The sequence below is a fragment of the Mandrillus leucophaeus genome, unplaced genomic scaffold, assembly GCF_000951045.1.
Source record: "Mandrillus leucophaeus isolate KB7577 unplaced genomic scaffold, Mleu.le_1.0 Scaffold868, whole genome shotgun sequence".
Classification (NCBI taxonomy): Eukaryota; Metazoa; Chordata; class Mammalia; order Primates; family Cercopithecidae; genus Mandrillus; species Mandrillus leucophaeus.
In genome coordinates this window covers 408,400-423,175 of record NW_012109452.1, presented here as the reverse complement: position 1 = coordinate 423,175, position 14,776 = coordinate 408,400, and the positions used below count along the sequence as shown (strand labels likewise).

General features: G+C 38.0%; 1 protein-coding gene across 1 annotated transcript; it reads left to right on the top strand.

Annotated features, from left to right (window-relative positions):
* Positions 1-12,665: 12,665 nt before the first annotated feature.
* PF4V1 (platelet factor 4 variant 1) lies at positions 12,666-13,828 on the top strand. The gene is made up of 3 exons (XM_011968963.1): positions 12,666-12,817; positions 13,135-13,261; positions 13,387-13,828. Exons 1-3 carry the CDS (start codon positions 12,727-12,729, stop codon positions 13,472-13,474), a joined length of 306 nt encoding a protein of 101 aa, XP_011824353.1. The 5' UTR covers positions 12,666-12,726; the 3' UTR covers positions 13,475-13,828.
* The last annotated feature ends 948 nt before the right edge of the window (positions 13,829-14,776 follow it).

The following is a 14,776-nucleotide window of genomic DNA, read 5'->3' as shown; positions in this document are numbered from 1 at the left end:
TTAGAAACAAGACTTGTAAGTTTAGTTTGTTCATAGAAATAGAATGAAACATGGTTTCTAATATCCTTGCAATTCTAGTTGTCAGGCCCATTCTACAAATGGTCACTCTATACAGAAAATAGATTAGAGTATATTACTGAAGAGTAATCTAAGAAACTAACTGACAGCAACTCTTCACTCTTCCGACCATTCCTAGTTGATCTTGCTACTAGCAAACTCAAGGACTAACATATTTCGGAAAATTTAATCTAATCTAAATATCCTAAGGATATGTCTTCTAGTTTCTTCATACTAACCCCTAAATACTATTTTCACTCTGTTATCTGTCTGAAACTCTATCTTATGTAAAGTCACTTGATATTGAACAAATGCTCAGCTAAAATCTACTCTGTTACTGCTCCAATTCAGACAATTTTCAATGTATAATTAATGTCTTTCATTATACCAGACTTTCCTGTTTGCCTCTATGTGTGACGCATTCACATAATCCTTCAATTCCTGAAGGTATGACAAGATCTATGATAAAATATGACTAGTGGCTTTATTTTCCTATCATGGTTTTAATTCTTGCTTAAGCAAAATAATTGCTGTGGATAACTCTCATGTTGTATAAAACTTCAAAATACCTTCCTGTATGTCACAAAATGAGAAATTTACCAGATGAAAGGAGCACTTGGGGATTTCTAGTTGCCTCCCTGACTAAATCAAGGAAGAGGAGGAGAATGTACCATGATTTGGATTTTGGCTGACAGTCCTGGTTCATCCTGAGTCAGCAAAATTAATATTATATTCTTAAGAAGGATTGTTCATACCTCAAATATGTGGAGTGAGATAAGAACGCAGAAAGATCTAGAGTTTAGGTGTATAATTTTGTTTCTACAAATTTCAAAGTCCTGTTCCTGAACATAGATAAATTGCAAGGAGTCTTCTCTGGAAAATCCACTTTTTTTTTCTTTTCTTTTTTTTTTTTCAGATGGAGTCTCACTCTTTTGCCTTTGCCTATGCTGGAGTGCAGTGGTGCGGTCTCCGCTCACTGCAAGCTCTGCCTCCCGGGTTCACGCCATTCTCCTGCCTCAGCCTCCCAAGTAGCTGGGTATACAGGCGCCCATCACCAGGCCTGGCTAATTTTCTGTATTTTTAGTAGAGACGTTTCTCTAACACATAAATTTATGATGTTTGTTTTTAATCTACCTCTAGGGTTAAAGAGAAAACGAGTTGACTTATTTCCAGCAAGAGAAGCTAATTATACTTCTTTATATTTTGTGGTGCAGTACAAAATTAGAGCAATTGGATTTCAAATCTAGTTTTGTGTATTTCCAGCTATGTGAGCTTGACAGTTTGTTTCACATCTACCTTCCCCAGCTTCCTCATCTGTAAAATCAGAATAATATCTCTCTCACAGGCACTACCCTGGAACAAAGTAGATTCTTGGTAAATATTATTAATAATTTCTTTCCCAAGACTGCTAGTTCAAACTCCCCTTTACAAACGAGAAAACTGAGAACTTAGTAGTTTAAGCATCCTTATTTTTTTCTAAATTTATTTATATTCTCTTTACATATGCATGATTAATTTTTAGCACTCTTAAAATTTTTCTATGAGTCTTTTTATAGAAGCTTTTGAAAACTGTATATTCCATTTTTTGTGAAGTACATGGTAACTATCAAAATTTATGATATATTTTCCTCTATATAAACATTCATCAATCAAATATCAATCTATTAACCTTTATTGGTAATCTTGTTACATACCTGACCCTATGCAAGATCCTTATAAATATAGAAATTATAAAAATGAAGAGCTTTCAGTCTGAGTTAAGGTCTCTTTATAGCAAATACACTGTTTCCCACAGAACAAAGATTTTCTAATAAGGGGAGAGAAAGAAAGAGGAGGAGAAGTGAAGGGAGGGACTAGGAGAAAGGAAGAGGAGAAGAAAGAAGGTGGAGAGTGGAGGGGCTTGTGTTTTGTGTTGTCTTTTTTTCTTTCTATTTTCTTTCTTCTTTCCCCTTCCCTCTTCTCCTCATCTCTCCCCTTTCCTTCTCTCCCTCCCTTTGTCCTTTCTGTTTATTCCTCAGAAGTAAAATAACACTATTTAAAAGAGGAGGAGAAGGACGCAGGCACCGTAGCAGGAATCTTGGCCAGCAGCCAACACCAACCACCCCCCACAGGAATGAGGCCAGTTTTGATTTTCACCCATTTCAGTTGCTTCTGACTACACCCACTTAATTGAGCATTGCAGAAGAATCTCACATTAATATGTAGAATTATCAGAAATAATAAATTGTTGTTTTAAGCCACTAAGTTTAAGGTTGACTTCTTACACAGCAAAAGAGGATCAAACGGTACTTGCTAACAATTGAATGTGTTTGTAGGCTCTGGGAAAACATCGTACTGGAATTTCCTCAAATGAATGAATGTGTAGTGAAACTGGATAACAGTCATACATTTGAGACTCAACAAATTATACTGATTAACATAAACTGAAATGAAAATTCTCGGGCCTGCAAAATTTTGCAGTACTTCTATGTAACACTACCCAGGAAGATATTTCCCCAGCCCCACTCTCCCCACTCTTTCACCACCCATACCTCATGCTTCACTGGAAGACAGTAAAACCTCCATTAATGTGAGTGCCAGAGGGCTGAATGATTCTTATCAACTGAGAGTCACACATAAAACACATTTGTTTTCAGCACTTAATAGAAAATCTTTTATTGACTAGTATTTCAATTTACTGATTAAAATACTTTAACAAACTGACCCAAAATTTTTACTAGCTCTAGCTCTGTTCAAATTGTTTTTATGATTGATAACTCATTAACTTTGTACTTAAAAGAAGGATTTGGGAAATGTCAGCTCAAAATATTTTATGTAAGGCAGGAATAATATGTCAATTTCAATGGATAGTGGTCCTCTGATGTCTCTAGATATTTTCTTTTAAAATAGCTAACAGGTAAGTTCTGTTTGGGGTCTTAGAAAACTTCTTTGTTGACTGAATGGCTCTGCTATTTATTTCATGACTTAAAGGGAAAATAGTTGATAAAATTTCTTAGCACATACACACATAAAAACCCATGGTGACAATGTAAGCTTCTTGAAAAAGGCTGTCAAATTATTTTAATATTCAAGAACCTCTGACAATTGTTTTTACCCCTAGTATTCATTCAGATTTATAATTTTGTATAAGCTTACTGCTTTTACCTGAATAACTTATTTGAAAGTATCTTTTAACCATTTGTGTACACCTTGCCCTCCATACTGTGCTTCTCATCTTTGAAATCAAAGGGAATAAGGCAAATGACAGTAATAGTAATTAACAGTTACAGTCATCATAGTAGTAATAGTAGAGTATTATACATATCCCATTGCTTTACACAAATATTTTAGATTTCTCTTTAAAAAGAAATAGTTAAATGACAAAGTTACACAAAAATGAGAAACTTCATAATGCCTGGCACATAATAGATGCTTAATTAATATTTTTAAATAAATGAAAACAAGCAAAAAGCTATTTTATATCAAATGCTGACTAATAGCCTTATGAAATTGTAATGACTCAAGAAATGTTTGAATACTTCCTCATGAACCTTGCTGACAATGTATTGTCTGTGACAAACCACATTTGTTGATTAAGATAATGACTTGATGATACTGTGCCCCATGCCTACCTCCTTCCCGGTATCAACCAATTCAAACAGCATCATTACTTCAAAAGATGTTTCATATAGTTTCCTCAAAAGGATTAGTGACTTTTAAAAAATCTTGCTAATGAAACAGGAAAAAAAAAAATAAGTAGCGTTAAGTATGGAAAGAAAAAAGTGTCCAGTGAAGCTAGTAAATATTCTCAGCAATGTGTTTAGGGGGTTGAACAGAAAATGAAAGATACTATGAATAGTGTTAAAAACCTTTATCTCTTGCTCTGGAAATTGTTTTGATCTTATGTTTGAATGAAAATGTATCTCATTTGAGAATTCACAATATCTCAATATCAATAATGAGAAAAGGCTATAAAGTCATCTCACTGGAGGAACTAGAAAGAAGCCTGCTCTCCTCATTCTGTGTCCTGCTGAGCTTATCTCTGCAATTGACTCCACATCTCAACTCTCAGAAGAACCCGAACTCTCAGCTTATCCGCTTCCTTTAAGCTTGCTTAAGACTAGAAACTTCTGTGTTGGGACAGGGAGAAAAATCATTTTAGTTTATTATATTGTACTGCTAAACTCCAATTTATAAGAAAAAAAATGAGGTGGAGAAAAATAAGGGATACATTAAAAAACAAGACCAAGGCGGGCGGATCACGAGGTCAGGATATCGAGACCATCCTGGCTAACGCGGTGAAACCCCGTCTCTACTAAAAATACAAAAAAAATTAGCCGGGCGTGCTGGCGGGCGCCTGTAGTCACAGCTGCTCTCGGGAGGCTGAGGCAGAAGAATGGCGTGAACATGGGAGGCTGAGTTTGCAGTGAGCGAGACTCCGTCTCAAAAAACAAACAAACAAAAAACAAAACAAACAAAAAACCAAAAACAAACAAACAAACAAAAAAACCAGAAAAAAAACCCAGGACCTAACAACTTAAGTCGGCATAGTCAGAAACTATTAAACAAGAAAAATTGACTTAAAAACTTAAGTCAGAAGAAATATTTACTGCATTCATTTTTTTGGCTAGAAAGCAATTTTGCATACTTAATATTTTGAGAATTCCTTCAAATATTCCTTCAAGTGATGGGGCTTGTGCTTTGTGTTGTCTTTTTTCTTTTTTTCTATTTTATTTCTTCTTTCTCCTTCCCTCCTCTCCTTTTCTCTCCCTTTTCCTTCTCTCCCTCTTTACGTTCTGCTTATTTCTCAGAGGTAAAACAGTGCTACTTAAAAGAGGAGGAGAAAGATGTAGGTACCGTAGCAGAAATCTTAGCCAGCAGCCAACACCAACCGCTTCCCATGTGAATGAGGCCATTTTTAATTCTCAGTCATTTCAGTTGTTTCTGATTGCACCCACTTAAGTGAGCTTACCAGAAGAACCTCACGATAACATGCAGAATTATCAGAAATAATAAATAATTGTCCATAAAATTCAGTTAGGAAAAGTAAGAAAAGAATATGGGAAGTTTAAATAACATCCTAAGAGTTATACATAGTTGTAGCAGAAAGACTGCTTATAGCTGGGACCACTTGTATCTGCCTTGTTCTTTATTGCCAGTCTTCCAAATGACACTTTCATGCCACATGTTCTATTGGTCATGTGGAGTTTGTAGCTAATTAGAACAAAAAGGAGAAACCTTCCTTCATGGGATTTATATTTGTTGATTTACTTATTAACACTGCTTAGGACCTACTTTATCCTGCATTATCCTACATGCAATAGGGTACATGAGACATTCAGAGAAACCTAGGACATGCCTCTGCCTTTAAAATGTCTAATTCAATTGAACAAGCAAATCTTATAAATGCGACAGTGATCCAGACAATAATATACAATCCAACATGTGATGTATAGGTATACTTTTGTATCTCTGTGGGGCTTAGTTTATGTCCAATATTTCCCACCAAGCTTTTTAATCAGGACCTGAGAATTCAGAAACAAAGATTCTATTGCAGCTTCTTTTTGTTGTTGTTGTTGGTTTTTTGTTTTGTTTTGTTTTGTTTGAGATGGAGTCTCACTCTGTCATCAGTGCTGGAGTGCAATGGCGCGATCTCAGCTCACTGCAACCTCCGCCTCCCAGATTCAAGCGATTCTTCTGCCTCAGCCTCCAGGGTAGCCAGGATTACAGATGCATGCCACCACGTCCAGCTAATGTTTTGTATTTTTAGTAGAGACAGGGCTTCCCTGTGTTAGCCAGGATGGTCTCGATCTCCTGACCTCGTGATCTGCCCGCCTTGACCTCCTAAAGTGCTGGGATTACAGGTGTGAGCCACCGCACCCGGCGTGATTGCAGCTTCTAGTAGTTCAAAACATCCTTAGGGTGTTAAACAAGGCAGAGGTTGAGTAACTATTGTTCCTACCATAGAATGTCATGTAGCCATTAAAAAGAATGGGGCAAAACTACATGGAAGTAGCATAAAAGGATGCTGAACCCATATTTTGATTTATTTATTTATTTATTTATTTATTTATTTATTTATTTTGAGACAGAGTTCACAGGCTGGAGTGCAATGGCACGATTGAACTGATATTTTGAAAGATAAAAGTAAGTTGTATAATAATCTATATAGAGGGATCCCATTTATATAGAAAAGACCTTCGTATACCTCTGTGAATGGTATACATGTATCTTTATGTACTAAACATGTTTCTCTCTGTATATGTATAAATGTGTGCATATAAATCTACATAGAATAGAAAAGTAACCCCAAATTCTTACCAATGGTTACCACTGAAGAGCAGTAATGTGGAGTAATGATCATGAGGAACTTGAATGTTTTATTTCAAATATATCTGTAGTGTATGAATTGTTTACCACAAAAAATATCTATTTTTCTATTAGATTGAAAGGAAAGGAAAAAGTTAATATGATGGGTCTTGCTTTTTAAAGTGTACTGAGGTGGCAGAAACAAGTAGCTTATTTTATAATACAAAGGAGGATGCATTTTGTTTATAGATTCTGGATGAAGTTACAAAAGATAATGCGTTTGGAAGACAGAAAGAAGCCCATAAGCTAAAATCAAAAGTACATCTTTTATGGTAGTTGGCTCTTATTTTACTCACATACTCCAAACTAATCCAAATATTTATCAACAACCAGGAAAAGAATATCTACTTCCCATAGCTACTAGAAAGGAAAGATAACTCTGTCTTTCAAGGGCCACAAGTTTGTGTTTTTGGGTATTCCTGAAGTTCATTAAGCCTGTACACTGCATTATAGGAAAGTCAGGACATATTTTTACCTAATCATACAAAGAAAATGCATGTGGTATTTCAGCGTAGTTCTTACCTTCCTAAGTAGAGTTCTTACATATGTGTAAGGGAGATAGGTACTGAGAAAGGGAGAGTGGGGATGTGAAGTGATGTGTAACATGCAACTTAGTAGGAATTTTGACCTGTCTGGTCTTTCTCTGGGTTGGGCACAGCTTGACAGGCTTATGTGTGGATCACCACATACCCTCACTTCTCCCTTCCCTACCTCTTCCTTCTTTCTGGTTTTGAGGGATAGGATATAAATGACATCTTCAAAACATGAGAAGCCACTTATCTTCAGACTTGTAGGCAGCAGCTCACCCTCATGTGCAAGTCTTCTGGCTCTGGAAACAACTCTAGCTCAGCCTTCATCATGAGCCTCAGACTCAATGCCACCCCTTCCTGTAACAGTGCCAGAACATTTTGTGCCCTGCAGGTGTTGCTGCTTCTGTCACTGCTGCTGACTGCTCTGCCTTCCTGCACCAATGGGCAAAGTAAGAGAAACTTAGGGAAAAGCAAAGGGGGAGACCTGCTGCTTGCAACTGTTGCTGCTTCTGCTATACCTGTGTCTGAGAGAAAGACTAGCTGGTGCCCTGGGTCTGGAGAGTGCCATTATACTAACAACTCCAGTTGGAGGAGGCACACAGAGGGGGCACTTCACATGTGCTGAGCATTCTGCTGGGCACTTTACTAAAGCTTTACAGATCATATTCACAATGGCCTTATGAGAGGGGTACAATTACTGTCAATTTACAAATAAGGAACTGAGCGAAGTATTCATGACCACTAATCGCATTTTCTACTCCAGCTCGATGTGTAGACAGTGTCTTGTACATTGAACTGCACTGCGTGTGTGTGAAGTCAGCCTCTGGAATTCATCCCAGCAATGTCATCCCAAACATCCACATTTATTTGCTGTTAATTATCATGGGCATGTCTAGTCTAACAGTAGAGTAGAGCAAGAAAAATCAATAAAAATGTATTTGGAAGGAGATTCTCAAATAAAGAGGACAAAACACCGTGCAATGGTTAGCCAGGAATTAGGGCTAACCTAGGATGGATCCACCAACATTCATTATTTGGAAGTGGTCAGGTCAGGAGTCCATTGCAACAAAGTCTAAGTGCTGTAAGTCCCTGCTTCTGTGTCATTGCTTCATGAGGAAAGCCCTCCACCTTCACCTCCATCCCCATCTGTATTCTTTTCTGTTTCTCAATAGATAATTCTGTTGTCTCTTGCAGAGTCATGCTGAAAGATGAGAGGAAAATGTGCCTGGACCCAGAAGCTCCCAGAATCAAGAAGATAGTCCAGAAAATGTTGGAAGGTGATGGGTCAGCTGCTTAATCTGTTCACTTTCTGCCAAACCTGTTTACCTCCCAGGAAGGGCAAGATTTTAAAGACTTTCTAGAATTCCTATTTTATCTTACTGTGTTAAAATTACTCTTACTGTGTTAAAATTCAGGTATTTTTCCGTTCTGTCTCAAAAATCATATTTTATTCTGAGAAGGCTGGGTAAAAGATGACAGAAAGATGAAAATAAGCAAGCCTAGTTTCAACATAGTATATGGTTTACTCCCTAATTCCTGGCTAACCATTGCACAGTGCTTTACTCTCTTTATTTGAGAATCTCCTTCCAAACACATTTTTGTTGATTTTTCTTGCTCTATTTTACTGTTAGGCTAGACATGCCCATGATAATTAACAGACTTTATAATGGTCAATGATATAAGAACTCACACAGAGCCCAGTGTAGAATATTTGCTCAATAAATTTTTGTTAAACTATTTAGGGATGTAGTAGAGTTTTCCAGTGTGCTAGGATGTCTTGTTTACAACATTCTCTGAAAATTTTTTCTAATGTTTATTTTAGCCTTCCAGTGCTGAAAATAATAAAGTTGTTGAATGTAAGTTTTGTAAGTTGTGATTATTTACTTTAAAGTGAATATATTTGCCACGAGTAGAGTAAAAATATATAGTGAAAACATATCCAGATATTCTATAAAGAAAACTATGGTATTTTCTGGAACAACAACAACAAAAAAGTTGAAAGAAATTTAAAACCTTGCCCCAATATTAGATTACTTAGCAGGTGACAGAGTGGGGATTTGAAACTGTGCTCTCAATACTGCACCATGCCACTTTTCCCAACTCTTCTTCCTTGAATGAGGAGATTACACTACATATAACATGGTATTATTGGCATACAAAATAGGACTTAATAAATAGATAGCATATTGTATATACTATAATGATTATAGGAGAAGAAATAAGTTTACCTGCTCCAACCTGTACATGGACTTTGGGGAAGTACTCATGTACTAAGCATGTAGTTTACAACTTTTGTGCTATTAAGAATGCTTTCTTTATCTCCTCACCATCATAGGTTCGATACCTTAAAGTGTTTTGTCTATAAAATAAATGTATATATTAAATAACAGTTAATCAAAACTATACATAAACACGTAATAAAGCAGTAAATGCAAATTGCAATTCTTCTCTTTAGCTTTTTTCCTAATTATTCAAAGCAGCTCAAGCATCTCACTCATATCTCTTGTGTTTTACCATTGAAACTTGTCAAGGCCAGCTACTGAGACATAGCACAGTGTTGGCACTACATTTATTCTTCATGAGATGCAAGTGTCTCTTACTTTTGTGTGCAGTTATTGAGTTATTCTATCTAGATGCAGAGAAAGGGTAGTTTAATTGCCACTCGCTGCTGCCTGAATTCCTGTATGCTGCCAATGTTGAAATCTGGGGATAAGGTTGTACAGACCTTCTATGTTGTCCATTGAAATGTAAAACCATCCCTTTTATTTATTCTCTGCACTGTTAATTTTCAGTTCCATGGAAATGTAGGAATTACAATGTGTTCTGCAACAGCCATTGAGTTGTATACCGGATGTTTAAAAATACAGTCAAATGTTGCTTAACGATGGGGATACGCTCTGGGATATGCATCATGAGGCAATTGTTTTCATTGTGTAAACATCATAGAGTGTACTTACAAAAACCTGGTATAGCCTACTACACACCTAGGCCATATGTTATGGCCTATTGCTCCTAAGCCACAAACCTGTACAGTATGTTACTGTACTGAATAGTGTAGGCAAATGTAATCCAATGATAAGTATGTGTGTGCCTAAACATATTTAAACATAGAAAAGGTATGGTAGAAGTATGGTCAAATAGAAAATGGTAAACCTGTAGAGAGCACTTGCCATGAATGGAGCTTGTAGGACTGGAAGTTGCTCTGGGTGAGTCAGTGAGTGAGTGATGAGTAAATGTGAAGTCCCAGGACATTACTGTCCAATCCCGCAGGCTGTATAAACACTATACACTTAGGCTACATTAAGTTTCTAAAAAATATTTTTTATTCAAAGATAAATTAACCTTAGCTTACTGTAACATTTTAATTTTATAAATGTATTAATTCTCTTAATTTTTTGACTCTTTGATAGTAATACTTCACATAGAACACAAACACATTATACAGCTATAATTATATTTTTTCTTTTCTATCCTCATTCTATAAACTTTTTAATTTTTAATTTTTTTCACCTTTTAAACTTTTCTGTTGAAAACTAAGACTCAAACATACAAATTTGCCTATATAAGATCAGAATCATCAATCATTGTCCTCCACATTCATTCCTTGTATCATGGACAATAAGACACATGGAGTGGTCATCTTCTAAAATAACAATGACTTTTTCTGAAATATTTTCTAAAGGGCCTTCCAGAGGCTGATTCATAGTTAACTCTTCTTCCATTAGTAGTAGAAAGAGTTCACTCTAAAATAATTATTAAAGAGTATAATATAGTAAATACACAAACCAGATACAGCATTGTTTATTATAATTATTAATTTTTATGTACTGTACATAATTGTATGTGATATGCTTTTATGAAACTAGAAGCACAGTAGGTTTGTTTACACCAGCATTATCACAAACACATGAATAATACATTGGCTTGCTATGATTTTACAACAGCAATGGTGTCACAAGGCAATAGGAAATTTTTAGCTCCACTATAGTCTTATGGGATCATCACCATATACACAGTTTATTACTGCCCAAAACATTGTTATGTGGTGCATGACTGTACATAAGCCACAGAGAATTGCCATTGAAGAGATCACTATCTGGTGGGAGAGGCAGACTAGTGGACAAATAATTGCGACCATATGTGACACGTCAATATAGATGTATGTTCCAATTATACGCTCTAATTGCTCCAATTGAGTAGACATATGAACATGTCAAAGCCTCATCATCATCATTTTCAACACATTATCTTCACTACTGTAGCTGCTGTGCATTGAGTCCCTACCAGTACATTGAAATAGTGATAAACGTTATGATATCTAATATCACAGTGTTTTCCATCTAAGAAACAAAACAATTTTAAACCCCTATAAATACACAGATACACACACACACACACATATCTCTACAATATATGTGTGTGTATGTTTGTCTATTCTGTGAGAAATAGGAAAAACAGAGTTCTGCAAGATAGAACAATAAGGGAACACGATTACACATAGCTGTCAGGGAAGGTCCACCTAAGGGAGTGATATTTAAGCTGACACCAGAAATATGAATAGGTCCTAGCCAGCTGAATAGGCAGGTATTGGGAGAGTAGGAGAAAGAATTGCATATTCCTACAAAAATGCAGGCTTTCTGAGCATTAGAATATCAGCTAGTTCCAGCCAGTGGGTCCCTGACACCCTTCACCACTGTTAGTCAGTGTGACAGGGAACCTCGGTCTTTGGGTTAAGGGTGTACCTTGCCCTGCTCAAGAGCCAAAGTCATTCTTTTTTAGAGAAGGGAAGACAGTCGATATGGATCTCTTCCCCTTTCCCATGTGGGATTCTGTTGCATCCCCTCCACTGTCACCTCCCATCATTCTCACACTCAACTCCCAGATGCCCTGAATCCTCCCACAGAGAGCATCACGGCTCCCCACCAACAGTGCAGCCCATCTCACCCTGTCACTGGAACAGACTGAAGACAACAGCAGGCACCGGAAGACGTGGCCTGGCAAACTCTCCTTGTCCTCTCTTCTGACTATTATTCAGGATAGGAGCAATGAAGAAACATCCAGAAGCTAAGTTTTTATAAAAATAATGCATTCAAATATTACTTCTGCAATTTTTGTAAGAGTTACGGAAAATAGACCTTGCGTCCTAGAGTATACTGGGTGATTGTCGGTGGAGCCTGGTGAATCCCATCCAGCGACTAGGGAAGTTTTCCACATGCAGGTGAAATTCAGAAGAGTCAACGCCTAGAGACCAAATTAAACTTATTCGTATCGGAAAACAATTGCAAACAACATACTCTTCAAACACACAGCCGCCAAACTCAGTAGTAATCAATACTGAAGTCGGGAGCACATGAGCAGTTCTTGAGAAGGAAACAAGAACTGCCTGGGTCCTGAAGCCACTTGCTGTGTAAGTTGCATGGTGGCTACAGAGAGCTCTACTATGATACAACACAGAAAACATTTCTCTTCTAAGATGCAAGTAGTGCTTCTAACTCCACAAATGTAAGTATATATAAACTGAGATTGAAGGTAAGCATCTTTATACCAGCTCCCAGTCAAGGCAGCTGCCCCCAGCCTTTTGTTTTGTAATCTTGGCTGGCCAGAGTCCGAGTCTTCACAGCAGTATCTTAGCTCCTGCACTACAGTTCCTCGCTGTCCACCCCCGGCTTCCGGGCTGGAAGAACAGGGACGGAGGATAAAAGAAGACTGGTGAGGCCAGGAGTCACTGCCTGCAGAACCCCAGCCCGACTTTCCCTGCGCACTGGGATCCTGCTGGAACCTCTGCTGCAACATGAGCTCCGCAGCCAGGTCCCGCGCCACCTACCCGGAGATGCTGTTCCTGGCGTTGCTGCTCCTGCCAGTTATGGTCGCCTTCGCCAGCGGTGAGAGCAGAAACCAGACTGGAAGGGCCAGCAGCGGCGAGAGGGGAATGCGGGAAACTCTGGGGCTGGGGAGGAATCCTCTAGGATCACGATCGCAGCTACACTTACCGCGAGCGTGCTGAGTGTGCGGGTACAGTGGCAGGCACTGCACGGGCACCTCGCTACCTGATCAGCACAACTTCTGAGAGAGGTATGATTTATGGCTAAGGAAAAGAAGGCTGAAGGTAGTGGAAAAAGTGCCTAAAGTACCTCTGGCTACTCATGGAGTCACCATTCCGTCCCCTCCTCCTCTCTTACACCCTCCCTTTCCCCCTCAGCTGAAGCTGAAGAAGACGGGGACCTGCAGTGCCTGTGTGTGAAGACCACCTCCCAGGTCTGTCCCAGGCACATCACCAGCCTGGAGGTGATCAAGGCCGGACCCCACTGCCCCACTGCCCAACTGATGTGAGTCCTCGCACTACCTCAGTCAGTGCCCCCACTCCGTGCCTCCTTTGCCCATTCCTCCCCCTTCTAATGCCATTTGCAAACCCAAGGACTGAAAGGCGCACCTCTTCTCTTTTCCCTGCCAGAGCCACGCTGAGGAATGGAAGGAAAATTTGCTTGGACCTGCAAGCCCCGCTGTACAAGAAAATAATTAAGAAACATTTGGAGCGTTAGCTACTAGCTGCCTGAGTGTGCGCTTTCAATCTAACTGTGAAAGAATCTTCTGATGTTTGTATTATCCTTCTTATATTAAGAAAATAAATCAAGTTGTAGTATAGTAAATCTATTTCTTAACAATACTGCAAAAATAATGCTGACACATCACAATTTCATATTTTAAAATTTCCAGAATTTTAAGCAAAAAGCATTATGAAGGAAAACTTGGCTTAATAAAGACTGATTTTGTTCAGTGGTATATGTTAGCTGATACATATTTGTTCATTTATATGATTGCAGTACTTTATAGCTACATATTTACCTTGAATGTTAATATTAGCTTGCCAATAAATATTAGTAGCTCTTAAGCATTACTCGACAGCTTGTTTTTTGTTTTGTTTTTTTTTTTTTTTTAAAGAAGTAAACAAGCAACACTCTGCTTTTATCCCCACAAATTCCTTAACATTGAAGATATTAAGATTCTGGAAACTAGGAGAAGTGTGAGGTAATATTTTCATTCATCCTTTGGGAAGACATTGCTCTATACTGGGGAGAAATGAAGGAGTTGTAACGTGGGCATATTAGTTTCCTGTTGCTTCTGTAACAAATTACCACAAACTCAGTGGCTTAACCAATACAAATTTATTGTCTTGTAATTCTGGAGGTCTCACGTCCAAAGTAAGTCTTAAAGGTTAAACTCAAGCTGTCCCCAGAGCTGTATTCCTTCTGAAGGCTCTAGAAGAGAATCTACTTCCTCTCCTTTTTCACCTGCATTCCTTGCCTCATAACCCTTTCCCCAGTCTTCAACCTGCATCACTCCAACCTCTACTTCTCCTCTGTCTCCGCTGACTCTTCTACCTTTTATATCCCTCTTAACTCTCATAGGAGGCTTGTGAATACATGGGGTTCACTTGGATAATTCAGAAACGCTTTCCAACTCAAGTTCTCTAATACATCTATATATCTATATATCTCTATCTATCTATCTGTCTATCTATAGATACATATATATTTGCCATGTTAAGCAACATATTCATAGTGTTCTGAGAGTAGAACACAAGGATCTCAGGGGTGAGAGGCATTATTCAGCCTACCACCAAGGACCAGAAGGCAGAACCTACTTGAGGCAAGAGAAAGCTACAAACCTTTGTTCATGAGCTAGTGCAATTTTGACCTAATGTGACAAGGTGTACAGATAGGATTAAGATCTATGATAAAATACAGATGGTACAATTCAATCTCTGTGGTGGGCTGGAAAGGAGGGAGATACCTAGGATGACAAACTAAAATAAACAAAATTAATAGATACTTACGAATATC